At 40.9% G+C, this 12,593-nt stretch overlaps 1 protein-coding gene across 2 annotated transcripts; it reads right to left on the reverse strand.

The window, feature by feature from the left end:
* Positions 1 to 2,126: 2,126 nt before the first annotated feature.
* ccnt2b (cyclin T2b) lies at positions 2,127 to 10,162 on the reverse strand. 2 transcript variants are annotated; one of them, XM_080052892.1, is made up of 9 exons: positions 9,952 to 10,162; positions 9,520 to 9,601; positions 9,289 to 9,417; positions 8,814 to 8,874; positions 8,475 to 8,537; positions 8,315 to 8,360; positions 5,075 to 5,238; positions 4,324 to 4,394; positions 2,127 to 4,201 (listed from the first exon to the last, which is right to left on the reverse strand). In XM_080052892.1, the coding sequence occupies exons 1-9, from the start codon at positions 10,107 to 10,109 to the stop codon at positions 3,206 to 3,208; spliced, it is 1,770 nt and encodes a 589-aa protein (XP_079909018.1). In that variant the 5' UTR covers positions 10,110 to 10,162; the 3' UTR covers positions 2,127 to 3,205. The 2 variants fall into 2 exon arrangements, with proteins under 2 accessions (XP_079909018.1, XP_079909017.1); XM_080052891.1 differs by having other exon boundaries at positions 8,463 to 8,537.
* Between the last annotated feature and the right edge of the window lie 2,431 nt (positions 10,163 to 12,593).

Raw genomic sequence — 12,593 nt, forward strand, 5'->3', positions numbered from 1 at the left:
CCAACGGCTCCATCGGACCTCAAATTTCCCTTTCCTTAGCCACATTAACCAGTTCTAACTGGGGGATCCTGAGGTGTTCAGAGGCAAGCTTAGAGATGTAATCTCGCAATCTAGTCCTGGGTCTTGGTCGTGCCTGGAACATCTCCCTAGGGAGGCGCCCAGGGGGCATCCTTACCAGATGCCCCAACCATCTCAACTAGTACTTTCTTTGCAAAAGGAGCAGCATCTCTACTCCAAATCTCTCAGGGTGACTGAGCTTTTCCCCCTATCTCTAAGGGAGCAACCAGCCACACTCCTGAAGAAACCCATTTTGGGCACTCGTATCTCGTTCTTTCGGTCATTACCCAGCCTTTATGACCATAGGTGAGAGTAGGAATGAAGATCGATCGGTAGATCAAGAGCTTTGCCTTCTGACTCAGCTCTCTTTTCGTCACAATGTTGCGGTAAAGCGAGTGCAAAACCGCCCCTGCTGCTCCGATTCTCTGGCCATCTCACTCTCATTGTTCCCTCACTCGCAAACAAGACCCAAAAGTAGGCTACTTGAACTCCTTCACTATGGGGTAAGGACTCATTCCATATCTGGAGTTGATCCATCAGGTTCCTACTGAGCACCATGGCCTCAGATTTAGAGGTGCTGATCCTCATGCCAACCGCTTCACACTCAGCTGCGAACCGATCCAGTGAGAGCTGAAGGTCAAAGACCGATGATGCCATCATTACCACATAATCTGCAAACAGCAGAGATGAGATCCTCAGCCCACTGAACTGCAACCCCTCCCCACCATGACTACGCCTTGATATCCTGTCCAAGAATATAACAAACAGGATGTTTTACGATTGAATTTGGTAAATATCTTAAATTAATATGTGGAAATCGTAACTAAATATGTGGAAATCATAACTATCAAACATAATCCGATTTCAACCAAATGACTAATGTTGGTAAGACATAAGTCATTGATGCAATGTTTTCCTGTGTTATGTAATGTTTTTTTTAAGTATTAGAATAAGTCAGGAATTCAAGAACCTCTGGGCCTGGTTTGCAAGTGAGCGGGCAATGGAACATGAGACTGCCTGGAGAATCGGAGTAGCGGTGGCACTATGACAGTCGCTATACTGCAGTATTTTGACGACAAGACAGCTAGCATACAATCGAAAGTGAATTCAAGTTGAGTATATTGGGCTGTTACACCTCAACACAGATGAGGTCACGATGAAAGTTGGAAATGCAAAGTTTTCTTGCTCGATTCAACATTTTCGTCTGTTGAAATAAAAAACAGCAATTTTTTGTGGCATACTACAAGAAAAAAACTTGATCCAATGCCCACAAAACATATTTTGTTGTTTATTTCATTATACCTTGGCGTTATATTTTACTTTTCTCCTGTTTTTGGTATTTTTAGGAATTTTGGTACTTTAACCATGAATCGCCATCTCAACCGTTTGGTAGAGGTCAATATTTAAAAAACTATGGGGTCCAAGCAAAAAAAAATATCTGATTGTGTTTATTATTTACCCAAGGGGAAACAAAATGCCAAAAAATAATTTTTTCATTGCTTTTTTCTTGGTGCGGGAGTTAAAGGGTTAAAGACCTACTTCACCGATGGGAATATGAAGGTGTATTGAATTCTGAGATCCTATTTAGAATAAATGTGCAAAACAAATTGAAATTGGTTCATCTTAGCCTGAGAAAAGGCAGAAAGAGTGTTTTATGGTCTCACTGTCTAACCCTACATTTTCCTTACTGTGACATCACAGTAAGGGCTAGGATTAACAGGACAGCTGGGCCAAGGGAAGACTGAGGGAAGAAAAACCTCATTCATTATATTATAATAGTGATTTTATAATGATATAACGCCTGTTCCGTATGGGTGAAGTATTCCTTTAAGTCTTGGATTTTTGAAGATATCAGCAATGGGATCTGTGAACTTTGAAAAACCATATAGAGGATTACTATAGAAAATAAAGAACATGAGTTGATAATGAATCGATTGTTACAAGCAGCCCATCATGTGAAGAATTTAAATGAAATGGAACATGAGAATGTCCTAAAATCAAACTCCTAAAAGCTGTGGGGATAGTAACCACCATAATTAATTCAAAACTGATTGAAACTGTGATATGTATAGAGAAAAAACAATCACTTTTACACCTTTATTTGGGCTTCCAATACACAAATCGAGGATATGTTCATCAATACAGGCTGCTTTAGATCTCAGTATACACTCAACATGGAGGAAGGTTTGGGACTGATGCAATAAACCAAACAGTTTGAAATCTGAACTACAGTCCTATATACACAACCTTATTTGAGAGATTTGTACTTTTCTGATAAGTTAATAACATTTATCATACTGAATAGCGATTGATAAGGTACAATCACAAGGCCTTTTATTTTCTTCCTTTTTTTTAGCGATTTTTAGCCGATATATCTTGAATGCACTTTCACAGCAGATGTAACGTAAACTTTGTTGGTAGCTCTATGATGAGTCTGCACATTAAGTTCAGGTGCGGCCTTGGAAGTCCCAATAGACAGCGAATAGACAGCGAATGGAGTTGGCCTCACATTTGTATTGTTTTTTTTTTTTGTTGGGAACTTTTGATGCACTCTGAAGAAATAAGCAGACCATTTTAGTTTTTCCCCCCCCTAGGACAGATGCTTAAGTTTATCCCCTCTTCATCAGCAAACGGACAAAGGTGATAACATCTCCACGGATACAGGTAACAAACCCAAACGGAGGAAGATTCATTCTCATATCAAAAAAGTTCAAGACCTGAGATTTGTAGTGGAACAAAAATGTCTAAAACAAAAAAAGAAAAAAATCAGTCTGTAAACTGTCACGATGGCTGTGAAACACTAGCTATGTCTTCCCTTGTGTGACTGGAAACATGCACGTTAAAATCATAATGTCAGCTCGCTTTTTAAAAGAACTTTTAAAATCCCAGTTTCTTTTCAGCCACATTCTTAAGAACTTCATGGTTGTTTTTTTTTACGTTTGTTGCAAGCTAGTAGTACACAGCTCTATGCATATCATTTTACATTTTTTTTGACAGCTCAACGAGAATCATCAATGATCAGTGTGTGGGCACGACTGAGGGCAGTGAAGGATTCATAACTTAAGACAAATAAAATCTATTTTTTTTTTCAATTCTATTGAACATGGTAATACCTTATTTCTAGACAACACTGGGGACTCTCCGAGGGTTACAAGTTCATTCCTTGGGCACTTAGTAAAGAGTCCAGCATGTCAAAAGTGTCTTTGTAGTCAGTGTGTTGTCCGTTGGCGTTCAGCACGCCGTTGGTTCCGTCGTGGCCGTGATGCTCCATCATCCTCTGGGCGTTCTCTGCTGCGTAGTGGGCTGAGCTCAGGCCTTTGGAGCTCCTCTTGGACGAGTGGTGGTGGTGGTTGTCAGAGTGAGGCCTCTTCCGGGAGGATCCGGAGGAGCCCCCGTCGATGCCCGGCGCCCGTATAGACAGGGAGGGGTTGTCTAGTGTCCCTTTGCCGTTCCCACTGAGGGAATAGGCGTGTGAGTGGCCGTGTTTGGAGTGACGGTGGTGCTCTTTGTGCTTGTCTTTCCCGTCGCGCTCCGACGAGACTTTGATTCTCATCTTGAGCTCCTCGCTGGAGGCCGAGCCGTTCTCTGTGAAGGAGGGAGGCAGACGGGCCTTCTTAGAGCTGGACTTCTCCCTCCTGCCCTCCCCCGACTGCCCTGCCTGCTGCTGGGAGCGTTTCTTGTGGTGGTGCGTGGAGAGGGCGGGCGGCGGGTACACGTCGGCGCCCGGCTCCTCCTTCACACCGTTAGGCACGGCCTGGTCCGCCGCGTGTTTCTCTCTGTACTTTTCTAGAGTCAAGACTTTCTGCGGCCGTGCAAAAGCCGCAGCGTTCGTCCCCAACTGCTGCTGGTGTTGTTTACTACCAGAGCCGCCGGCCGCTTTGAGTTCGTGTTTGACCAGCGTGAAGTCTGAAGGGTGGGGCTCGGGGAAGTCGTCGTAGCCACAGGATTTGGACTGGTCGCTCATGGGCTGGTAGGAGAAGGGGGCAGACAGGCTGCTGAGGGAGGGCATGTCTGAAGAGTCTGAACCAGAGGTGGAAGGGAAGAAGGAGTTGGAGACCCCGGGAAGGCCGTCTAAGGACGTCCCCTGGTACGTACTGTCCCCCGATGAGCCGTCCGCCTTGGGCTTCTTGGCTGCTTGAATGGCCTGCAACAAAAAGACACAATGCAAACCATGAGACACTGACTGTTGGTCCTAACCCCTACTAGTCCACCTACATGGTCCTGTTCTGCTCTCATAAAGATGGCTGACATGTTTTCAGGACGTACCCTCCAGTTTCGTATCCTCTTCAGCCTGCTGGGCGTCTTCTCCAGGATCTGAAGGAACTCATGTGTGAGCTCTGAAACCAGAAGACAATATGGCTGGTGATCACAGGCTCATTTTAACACATAACTGTGATACTACTGGCTAGATATAGTAGCACCAGGGCCGGCTGTTTGTCTGCCTACCTGGATAGTTAAACCATATTTGTTACATACATTCTGTGCTAAAATGTGAAATCAGATAATCTAACAAGTTATATTAGTCCACAAAGAGTGAACAAGTAGGAAGGCCATGATTCACAGTTTGTTACAATCACCTACATTTTGTTATGTGATTGTGCACCCAACCTGATTAATTGTTCAGTTGGGAATTCCATCTCATAACTTAATGCCAACCTTTTGTGTGTCACTAAATTGTGAATGCAAATCAGGTTTATGCTTAAAGGCATTAAGGGTTAAAAAAAACCGTACTTTGTAAATATTACTGTGATGTCTTTTACTGTGACATCACAGTAATATTTACAAAGTACGTTTTTTTTAACCCTATATTTCTCTTTCTGTGATGTCACGAGAAAGAGAAATATACGGTTAAAAAAACACTCTTTCTGCCTTTTCTCAGGCTAGGATGAACCGATTTTTTTTTTTTTTGCACATTTATACTACATAGGATCTCAGAATTCAATACACCTTCATATTCAAACCGGTGAAGTAGGCCTTTAAGTCCAAGAGGAGGATGAAGCAGCGATGTATTTCTTACCGTCTAGCAGCTGTAATGTAACGGTGCGGTCCACGTACTCCCACCAGTGCTTGCGGTCTGTAGACACAGGGATCTCCCAGTTGGACCACTTGCAGGCTAGGTGGATACACACACAAGCCACCACTGTGGGCCTGTACTGCAGACAGAAGGTGGTGAGGTGCAAGCTGCAGGCGGAGACAACAAACAAAAGAGTAGTGTGCGACTGTTAGCTGAAAGGGTCTTTTCTACTACACACATGGAAGATACAGATCAACAAGGCGACATTACCATTCAATCAAATCAATAGCAGCAACAATAAAATACTTTTTTTTTTTTTTTGCATCTGTATGCTTTATTGATTAAAATACATATTATAATCACATACACACCGCCTTACCTTACACAACTGGAACAGCTTAAACACTTTGTTAGGTTGTGTTCCTAAATGTGTGATTGGCATGTGTGTATACCTATATATAATGTAATAATATATAAATATTAAGTTCAATATAGATATATTGAACCCATATTTTAGGCCTATTATTGCATTGATTTTAATGTAAAATGGGTCATTTTAAAGACGTTAAATACAGTGTTTCTCAATCACTCCCCTAAAAATGAAGATTTAAAGGTGCAGTGTGTAATATGACATCATCAAGAAAGTTCTACAAAGTTCTAGAATGCAACGCTCCCTGGGTAACCCCAACCCTTTAGAATAATAACAGAAGCTACAGTGGCCTTCAAGGACAAGAACAATTCTACATTTTAAACAATGCACCTGATGACATTCCAACTATGACACTTTCAAGATGGCGGTGACAAGGCCTTGGTCCAAAATATGCAGAAATATGGACATATATGAGACCCTTTCTAAGGGAAAAAATAATAATTCTAAAAAAAAATTCAGCTATTATGCACTAAATTAAACGTACTTATGGAAATTATAATTACTTTCTACAAAATCAGCTAGGAAATAAAACCCAAAATTCTACACACTGCAGGTTTAATCAAATGTACACGCTACTTATTAGTGTTAAACCTGCAGTGTGTAGAATTTGGGGTTTTATTTCCTAGCAGATTTTGTAGAAAGTAATAATAATATCCATAAGTACATTTAATTTAGTGCATAATAGCTGAAAAAAAGGGTTTGAATTATTTTTTTCCCCTTTAGAAAGGGTCTCATATATGTCCATATTTCTGCATATTTTGGACCAAGGCCTAGTGCCGCCATCTTGAAAGTGTCATAGTTGGAATGTCATCAGGTGCATTGTTTAAAATTTAGAATTGTTCTTGTCCTTGAAGGCCACTGTAGCTTCTGTTATTATTCGAAAGGGTTGGGGTTACCCAGGGAGTGTTGCGTTCTAGAACTTTGTAGAACTTTCTTGATGATGTCATATTACACACTGCACCTTTAAGCGAGTGATGACGACAAACTTACTCCATCAATTAAAGTTGACATCAAACATGGGGGAATTTTAAGACTGAGAAACACTGGTGTTGGTAGCCAAGACAAACAATTAGGCTTTAAGTTGATCTACGGTTAATTTTTCTGTGCACCCTGAAACCCAAACCACACTGCAAACTGGCCTTCACAAAAAAAAACAAGAGCCTGTATTTCTCAAGCATCTCAGATTCACTGCTAGGAAACCACACTGAAATAGTTTTAACACGGACTAAAAACACGTCTGGCCTCAAAAGTCCGTAATTTACTACTGCACCATGTAACATTAGTCCAACATCACCATGTGACTTCACACCTACCTAAACAAATATTATATCACTGTTGCACGTATAATAATTTGACATGCATAAAAATGTTTTATCATAGGTACATTTATCCACATCCTATATCAGTCTGACTGTGATATATGATGCTAAAATGGCTACATAGCTCATCTCATAACTGATGTGGCTTAAACACCACATTTACATACACCCAAATATAAATATAAAGTATTAAGTGGTGTGACATTGCTCAAATTATTTTAGAATCTCTTCAAGAGTGTTATATTCAAAGTGCCTGCGACGCAAAGCAAATACCTGTTCTACCATTAATCCCTTCCTCCAGCTTTCTTTGCTAAACATGTATCTGCTCTCACAAGGTGTACTAGTGTAATGTCACATAGCTCATTAGAATCAAGACAAATTATTACATTCAATTCAATCTATGGTTGCGTTCCGAATCGCATACTCTTTCTTTTTTCTATTCTACATACTACATCCGATGATAAAAAGAATCTAGTTAGGATGCAGTAGGCATACTATTGGGACATACTTTACTCTCTTATTTCATCATAACATTGCACCTTGATCTTGCCTCTTGCTTTTATATCCGTCGCATCCCCGTTTGTTTTCATATGGAGGCTTCGTCGATGTGACGTCACTTCACGTGCGCACTGGATTGTGGGTCAGAATCGCCCAAATAGGATGCACTTTTCAACACTAACAATCTTGGCAGCATGAAGTAGGACATCCGGGTACTTCTAACCATCCTAAATCTGGCCACAAGAATCGGGACATCCTAAATCTTTTTTCTACATACTATATAGTAGAAAGTATGCGATTCGGAACGCAACCTGAGTCTTTGTGCATCAGCTGCCATCTACTCCGAGGCTCACATACACAACTCTGTAAAACAAGTAAAATAAATGTCCTTTACTGAAATATAACACAAAAGCAACCATATAAAGCTAATTAAAGTATAACTACCAATAACCCCAAGTTACTCTAGTCCACAGCTACTTCTTATTTCTGAGCTGTTCATATTTATAAAACCTACAGTACCACATCAAATGAGCGAGCAGTTTGCAGTATAGTTTGGCGTTTCATTGTTAGCTCTTTTTTGGGGGGGGGGGGTGGTGAAAAAAATGTGCAAAGTAAAATGACAAAGTTCAAAAAGTAAACCGTAAGCTATACTTACCAAAGCACTCTATAAGTTTAAGAATCTTTAGTGGCAATCTATATTCAGGCTACCGTTTTGCGCTTGTTTTAGACATATGCACTCTCCGTACCAAACAACCTTGAGAGGTAGACAGCACCACTACACTCCACCTTTGTGCATTCAACCCCCTATGTGCCAACACAGAGCCCGTTGTACAATACACCGCACACAGCAGCCTGGGCCGGTACTTCCCCCCGCGGTGGGAGGGGGTTCCCGGGATCCAGGTGCTAACTGGGCGTTGGACACAGGGAGGGGGGGCCCTGCAGGACAGGAAGCTATAGTGTGCCATTACAGTGCAATAATGGGAACAGGATAATAACCTGTTGGTAGCCATGAAATAGGAAGTCTGTGCCAAATCCTTGCTTGCTGTAAAAAAGAAAGAAGAGAGTTGATTTTAGAGTCGAGTTGAGCACTGTTCTTGACTGAAAGAGTGAATAAATGATTTTCAATAGTGAACACAGTCCTTACGAGAGATTTTACCTCGCACTAGCTGGGAACACCTCACAACATCTGTGTGTGGATGATCAACTGTTATTTCAAAACCTGCAGTTGAGAAAGCAACAACACACACACACACACATGACGTCAGCAAAAGCAGAACTACGCTTTCATATTGTGGTTTTATAAAAGTGAAAAAAGGGAACTAAAAGAAAAAACTTCAAGTGCATACGTCCAGTGTCAATATGCACACGTGTCATTCTGTTCATTGCATTTAACCCTTCCATGGGAATACTGTTTCTTAAAGCCAGTTTAGCAATTGGACACCAGAGAAAAGGCTTAATGCAGTGTGTGCGGTTAGGAAGCTGTAACAGAACTCACCCAGCGTTTGCAGCACTATTGTTTCCAGTGCTACAAGCTCTTGTGCCTGCTGCAGGAATGCCTAAAAAAAAAAAAATAATAATATTTCACATCAAGTTTGAAAACGGCTTGTCCCAACACCATGGCAAGACTTTTCATTTCTCTTTGTAGAACTCGTCTAAAAAATCCTAACTGATTTTATATTGATCCCCACACAAGACAAATACATAATCCTTGCTGTGAAGGACAAACAATGACCCAAATAGCAAACTATTCTTTGAGTCCTTGCTTGAATATTAATTTCCTCTCCAACGCCTCACAGAGGGCACATGGAAAAAAACAGATACTGTAAAAATCAAGGTTAGATGACTCAAGCAAAAAACTGACCTCGCTGTCCTCATAATTCATGAAAAGTCACACGGGATTTATCGTCAACAGAGTATGTGTTATGACTACGCTGCCGATGAATTTGGACTTTTTCAGTCTGCTTACTCACGTTGCTCTTAGTGTCTACGGCGGGCTCTTGTGGGTTTACGCAGGCATGGGCTACTTTAATGACATGCTCCAGCTTCCTGGGCTGCTCCTCAACTTTAGCTGCCAGAAACAGCGTAGTCTGGGAAATGATCTGTGTGGAGAAAGGCGAAAAGAACTCAGTCACTTCTCATAGTAGAGAGCACCACCAGTAATTATGCTATAGGCCAAAAGTGCAGTGGGTAAGGCTACTCACATTTCTATGGAATTTACCGAAGGAGTGGATCATATAAAATCGGTGCATATATACTATAGCGGTGTTAATAATGAGTTGGGATCTGGGCGAACAGTTAAGGCGTAACACGTGAATGACACAGTAATACAATGACAAAGAAACACACATTCACTTTAACAGTTTCAGTGGGGAATCTATCGAAACCATGGGACGTTAGCATCGAGCTAGCAAAACGTGCATTTCTCTGTTAAGTTAAAAACCTGGCGAAGAAACACAGCTTGAGCGTCAACACGTCCAGCGACGTAATAGACAAGTCATAACACAGCGTTACGTTTAATCAACACGTATAAGCAACACTGGTAATAATGTATCGCTGATTTTATTCCACACAAAGCTAACAATAGACAACACAATAGCTAGGCTCGCGAGCTAAGGCCGCTCAGGAAAGGATACACGTTGAGTCTCTGGCCTATGTCTTGGATTAAGTTGGCGGCCTGTTGGCGGTAGGAGAGCTCGCGGTCAGCCTCGATGCCGCAGCGTCTCGACGGCGTGTTCTCCAGCTGCTCCCGGGTGAAGAGCCATTTCGTGGAGGGTCCCCGGTGCACCGCCATTACGCTCCCACAGCCAAGCCCGACGGTGCTAGCATCGGGAGAGGGAGCGGGGCTATGGGGGCACCGGAAGAACGAGATGATGAGCCGAGGCTGACTGAAAACCGGTTAGCCGTTTCTGAACAGCGGCCCCTAGCAGCCGGTGGTGCTTACAGCAGACAGGTAGAATACTTTATTCATCTTCGGAGGGAATTCTTTTTTTTTTAACAGTAGCAAATAATGAAAATTCAATGTTGATTCAAATTTAAAATTTAACTTAATATTATTATTATTATTATTATTATTATTATTATTATTATTATTATTATTATTATTATTATTATTATTATTATTATTATTATTATTATTATTATTATTATATTTTATTTGTAATTTCTGTCGAAGAGACATTTTTGTCTGACCAGTAGGCTGTGTAGGCCTGTGGGGTATTTAGTGCTGTCCAGCAACTTTTGCAACATCTTTTTCTCAATTTATGCATGAGAATAATGCTCAATAAGCAATTGCAGCATTTAGCCAGAAGCCAATGCTTCTTCTAGTTCAGGGGTGTCAAACATACGGCCCGCGGGCCGGATCCGGCCCGCGAGATGATTTGATCAGGCCCGCGACCTGTAGAGCATAAATTTCTGAGTATGTCAAAAAAAAAAGTAAGTCTCTAGCCCATTCCTGTGAGGAGTTATGAATTTTTAAAGAAATAACCGAAATGCTCACTCCTGCCGCTAGGGGGCAGCCTAAATTAAAAAAGCACATTTTAGCAACGTGGTAAATGGCAATCCTGCTTCACCGCTATTAATGTTTCCTCCAGTGCTTTATGGCAAAGTAAAAACCAAAAAAAAAAAACATTTTTATTTTTAGTACATTTATTTTATTACTTTTTAATAAAAATAAAACTATTTTTATTTTTAGTGCTGAACAATTAATGTACTAGCAAGCGCGGTGTGTCTGTGGCTCTGTGTGCGCAAAACGAGCAGGAGCATGCTAGTGTAGGCCTACAAGATTTATTTCCTAATTTTCAATGCTGCTTTATTTTTATGTTTTAAATTGGGAAAAACAAATTCCAAAACAACCAATAACCTCTGTATTTAAAAATAAATCAAAACAGTAGAAGTTGCACTTTTATTTAATTGTATTTTGTACAGTCTGCATGTTTGCACAAAATGTGTACCTGTACATATAATAAACAAAATTGGACAACTGTAAGGTCAGTGCCTGTTGTATTTGTGTATTCAAATAAACAGTTGTTTATTTCATTAGTGCACATTGGCATCTTTGAGCAAAATACCCCCAAAATTTTTGCTGCGGCGCTTCGCGCCGCACCTCCTATTCCCATGGCCAGCAGCAACCTTTACTAAGACATTTCCTGGGGGGTACAGAGATCCCTTGTGATCCGTGATAATGTAGGTTGCAAATGTAGGCTGAGTGATAAAGCATATTACTGAAAAACAAAGTTAGGGATTTGGAGTTATTTTGCCATTATTTTACTAGTCCGGCCCACCTGAGATCAGAGAGGCTGTATGTGGCCCTCGAACCAAAATGAGTTTGACACCCCTGTTCTAGTTGATTCGTCAGCTTTTGGGGTGGAACTTTCCATTTTAGCCGCTGGAGGTCACAACTATACTTTGATAGCCCCTCTTGTATTATCATAACTATATGTAAATACATATTATATTATAATAATATATAATAATGTAGATATACGCAGACTGCAACGGAGCTATTATTTTGAGCTGTTCTGAGGATGTTAGATATAGTCTACTTAAATGTATTATTTGTATTGTCACAATTAAGCACAACATCATATCTGACCTCACGTGGGCTGATGTAGTGCAAGTGAACGAACATTTGCGGGATCTTTGCGGGGCCTATGTAGCTATCATATGGTGGAGCATCCATCGTCCCCTGGCACTGCATTACTCTCTTTCCACCGCTAGATGGAAACAGAGACCAAGAGAAAAAGTGACTAAACTCCCTGTGCCCTAAGTGCGTTACCTGGTTAATGAGAAGTGGGAGAATAAAGCTTGAGAGGGAGAAAAGTAGAGGGTACATAATAATAGCCTATATATATAGCCTACATTACAAGACAGATCATGAGGCCTACATTAAATAGAAACAAACAAAGCTGCCACATTCAAAGTAAAACATAAACAAATAGCCTAAGCTCTACAGTCTGTCACAAATTATTATGCATATTGGAATTAATTGTCATAAAAATTCATTTTTTTGTATTTTATTTAAACTCATGGATGGTATTGTGTCTCAGGGCGCTTTGGATCATTGCCATCAATCTCAGACACCTGTGAGAATCAGTTTGCTAAGTAAGCCCAATCAAAGGAAATCTACTTAACAAGGACATTGTTCCACATGATTAAGCAGGCCACATGTTTCAAGCAATATGGGAAAGAAAAAGGATCTCTGCTGCCTAAAAGCGTCAAATAGTGCAATACCTTGGACAAGGTATGAAAACATTCGATATTTCACGAAAACTTAAGT

This window comes from Ammodytes marinus, assembly GCF_949987685.1.
Source record: "Ammodytes marinus genome assembly, chromosome: 24".
Lineage (NCBI taxonomy): Eukaryota > Metazoa > Chordata > Actinopteri > Uranoscopiformes > Ammodytidae > Ammodytes > Ammodytes marinus.

Excerpts from the sequence above, each read along its gene's own strand:
- ccnt2b (XM_080052891.1), bottom strand. The coding sequence starts at position 10,109 with ATGGCGGTGCACCGGGGACCCTCCACGAAATGGCTCTTCACCCGGGAG. Across the intron at positions 8,875-9,288 it reads CCGTAGACACTAAGAGCAAC|GCATTCCTGCAGCAGGCACA; the intron begins GTGAGTAAGCAG and ends TTTTTTTTTTAG. Across the intron at positions 4,202-4,323 it reads AGAGGATACGAAACTGGAGG|GCCATTCAAGCAGCCAAGAA; the intron begins GTACGTCCTGAA and ends TTTTTGTTGCAG.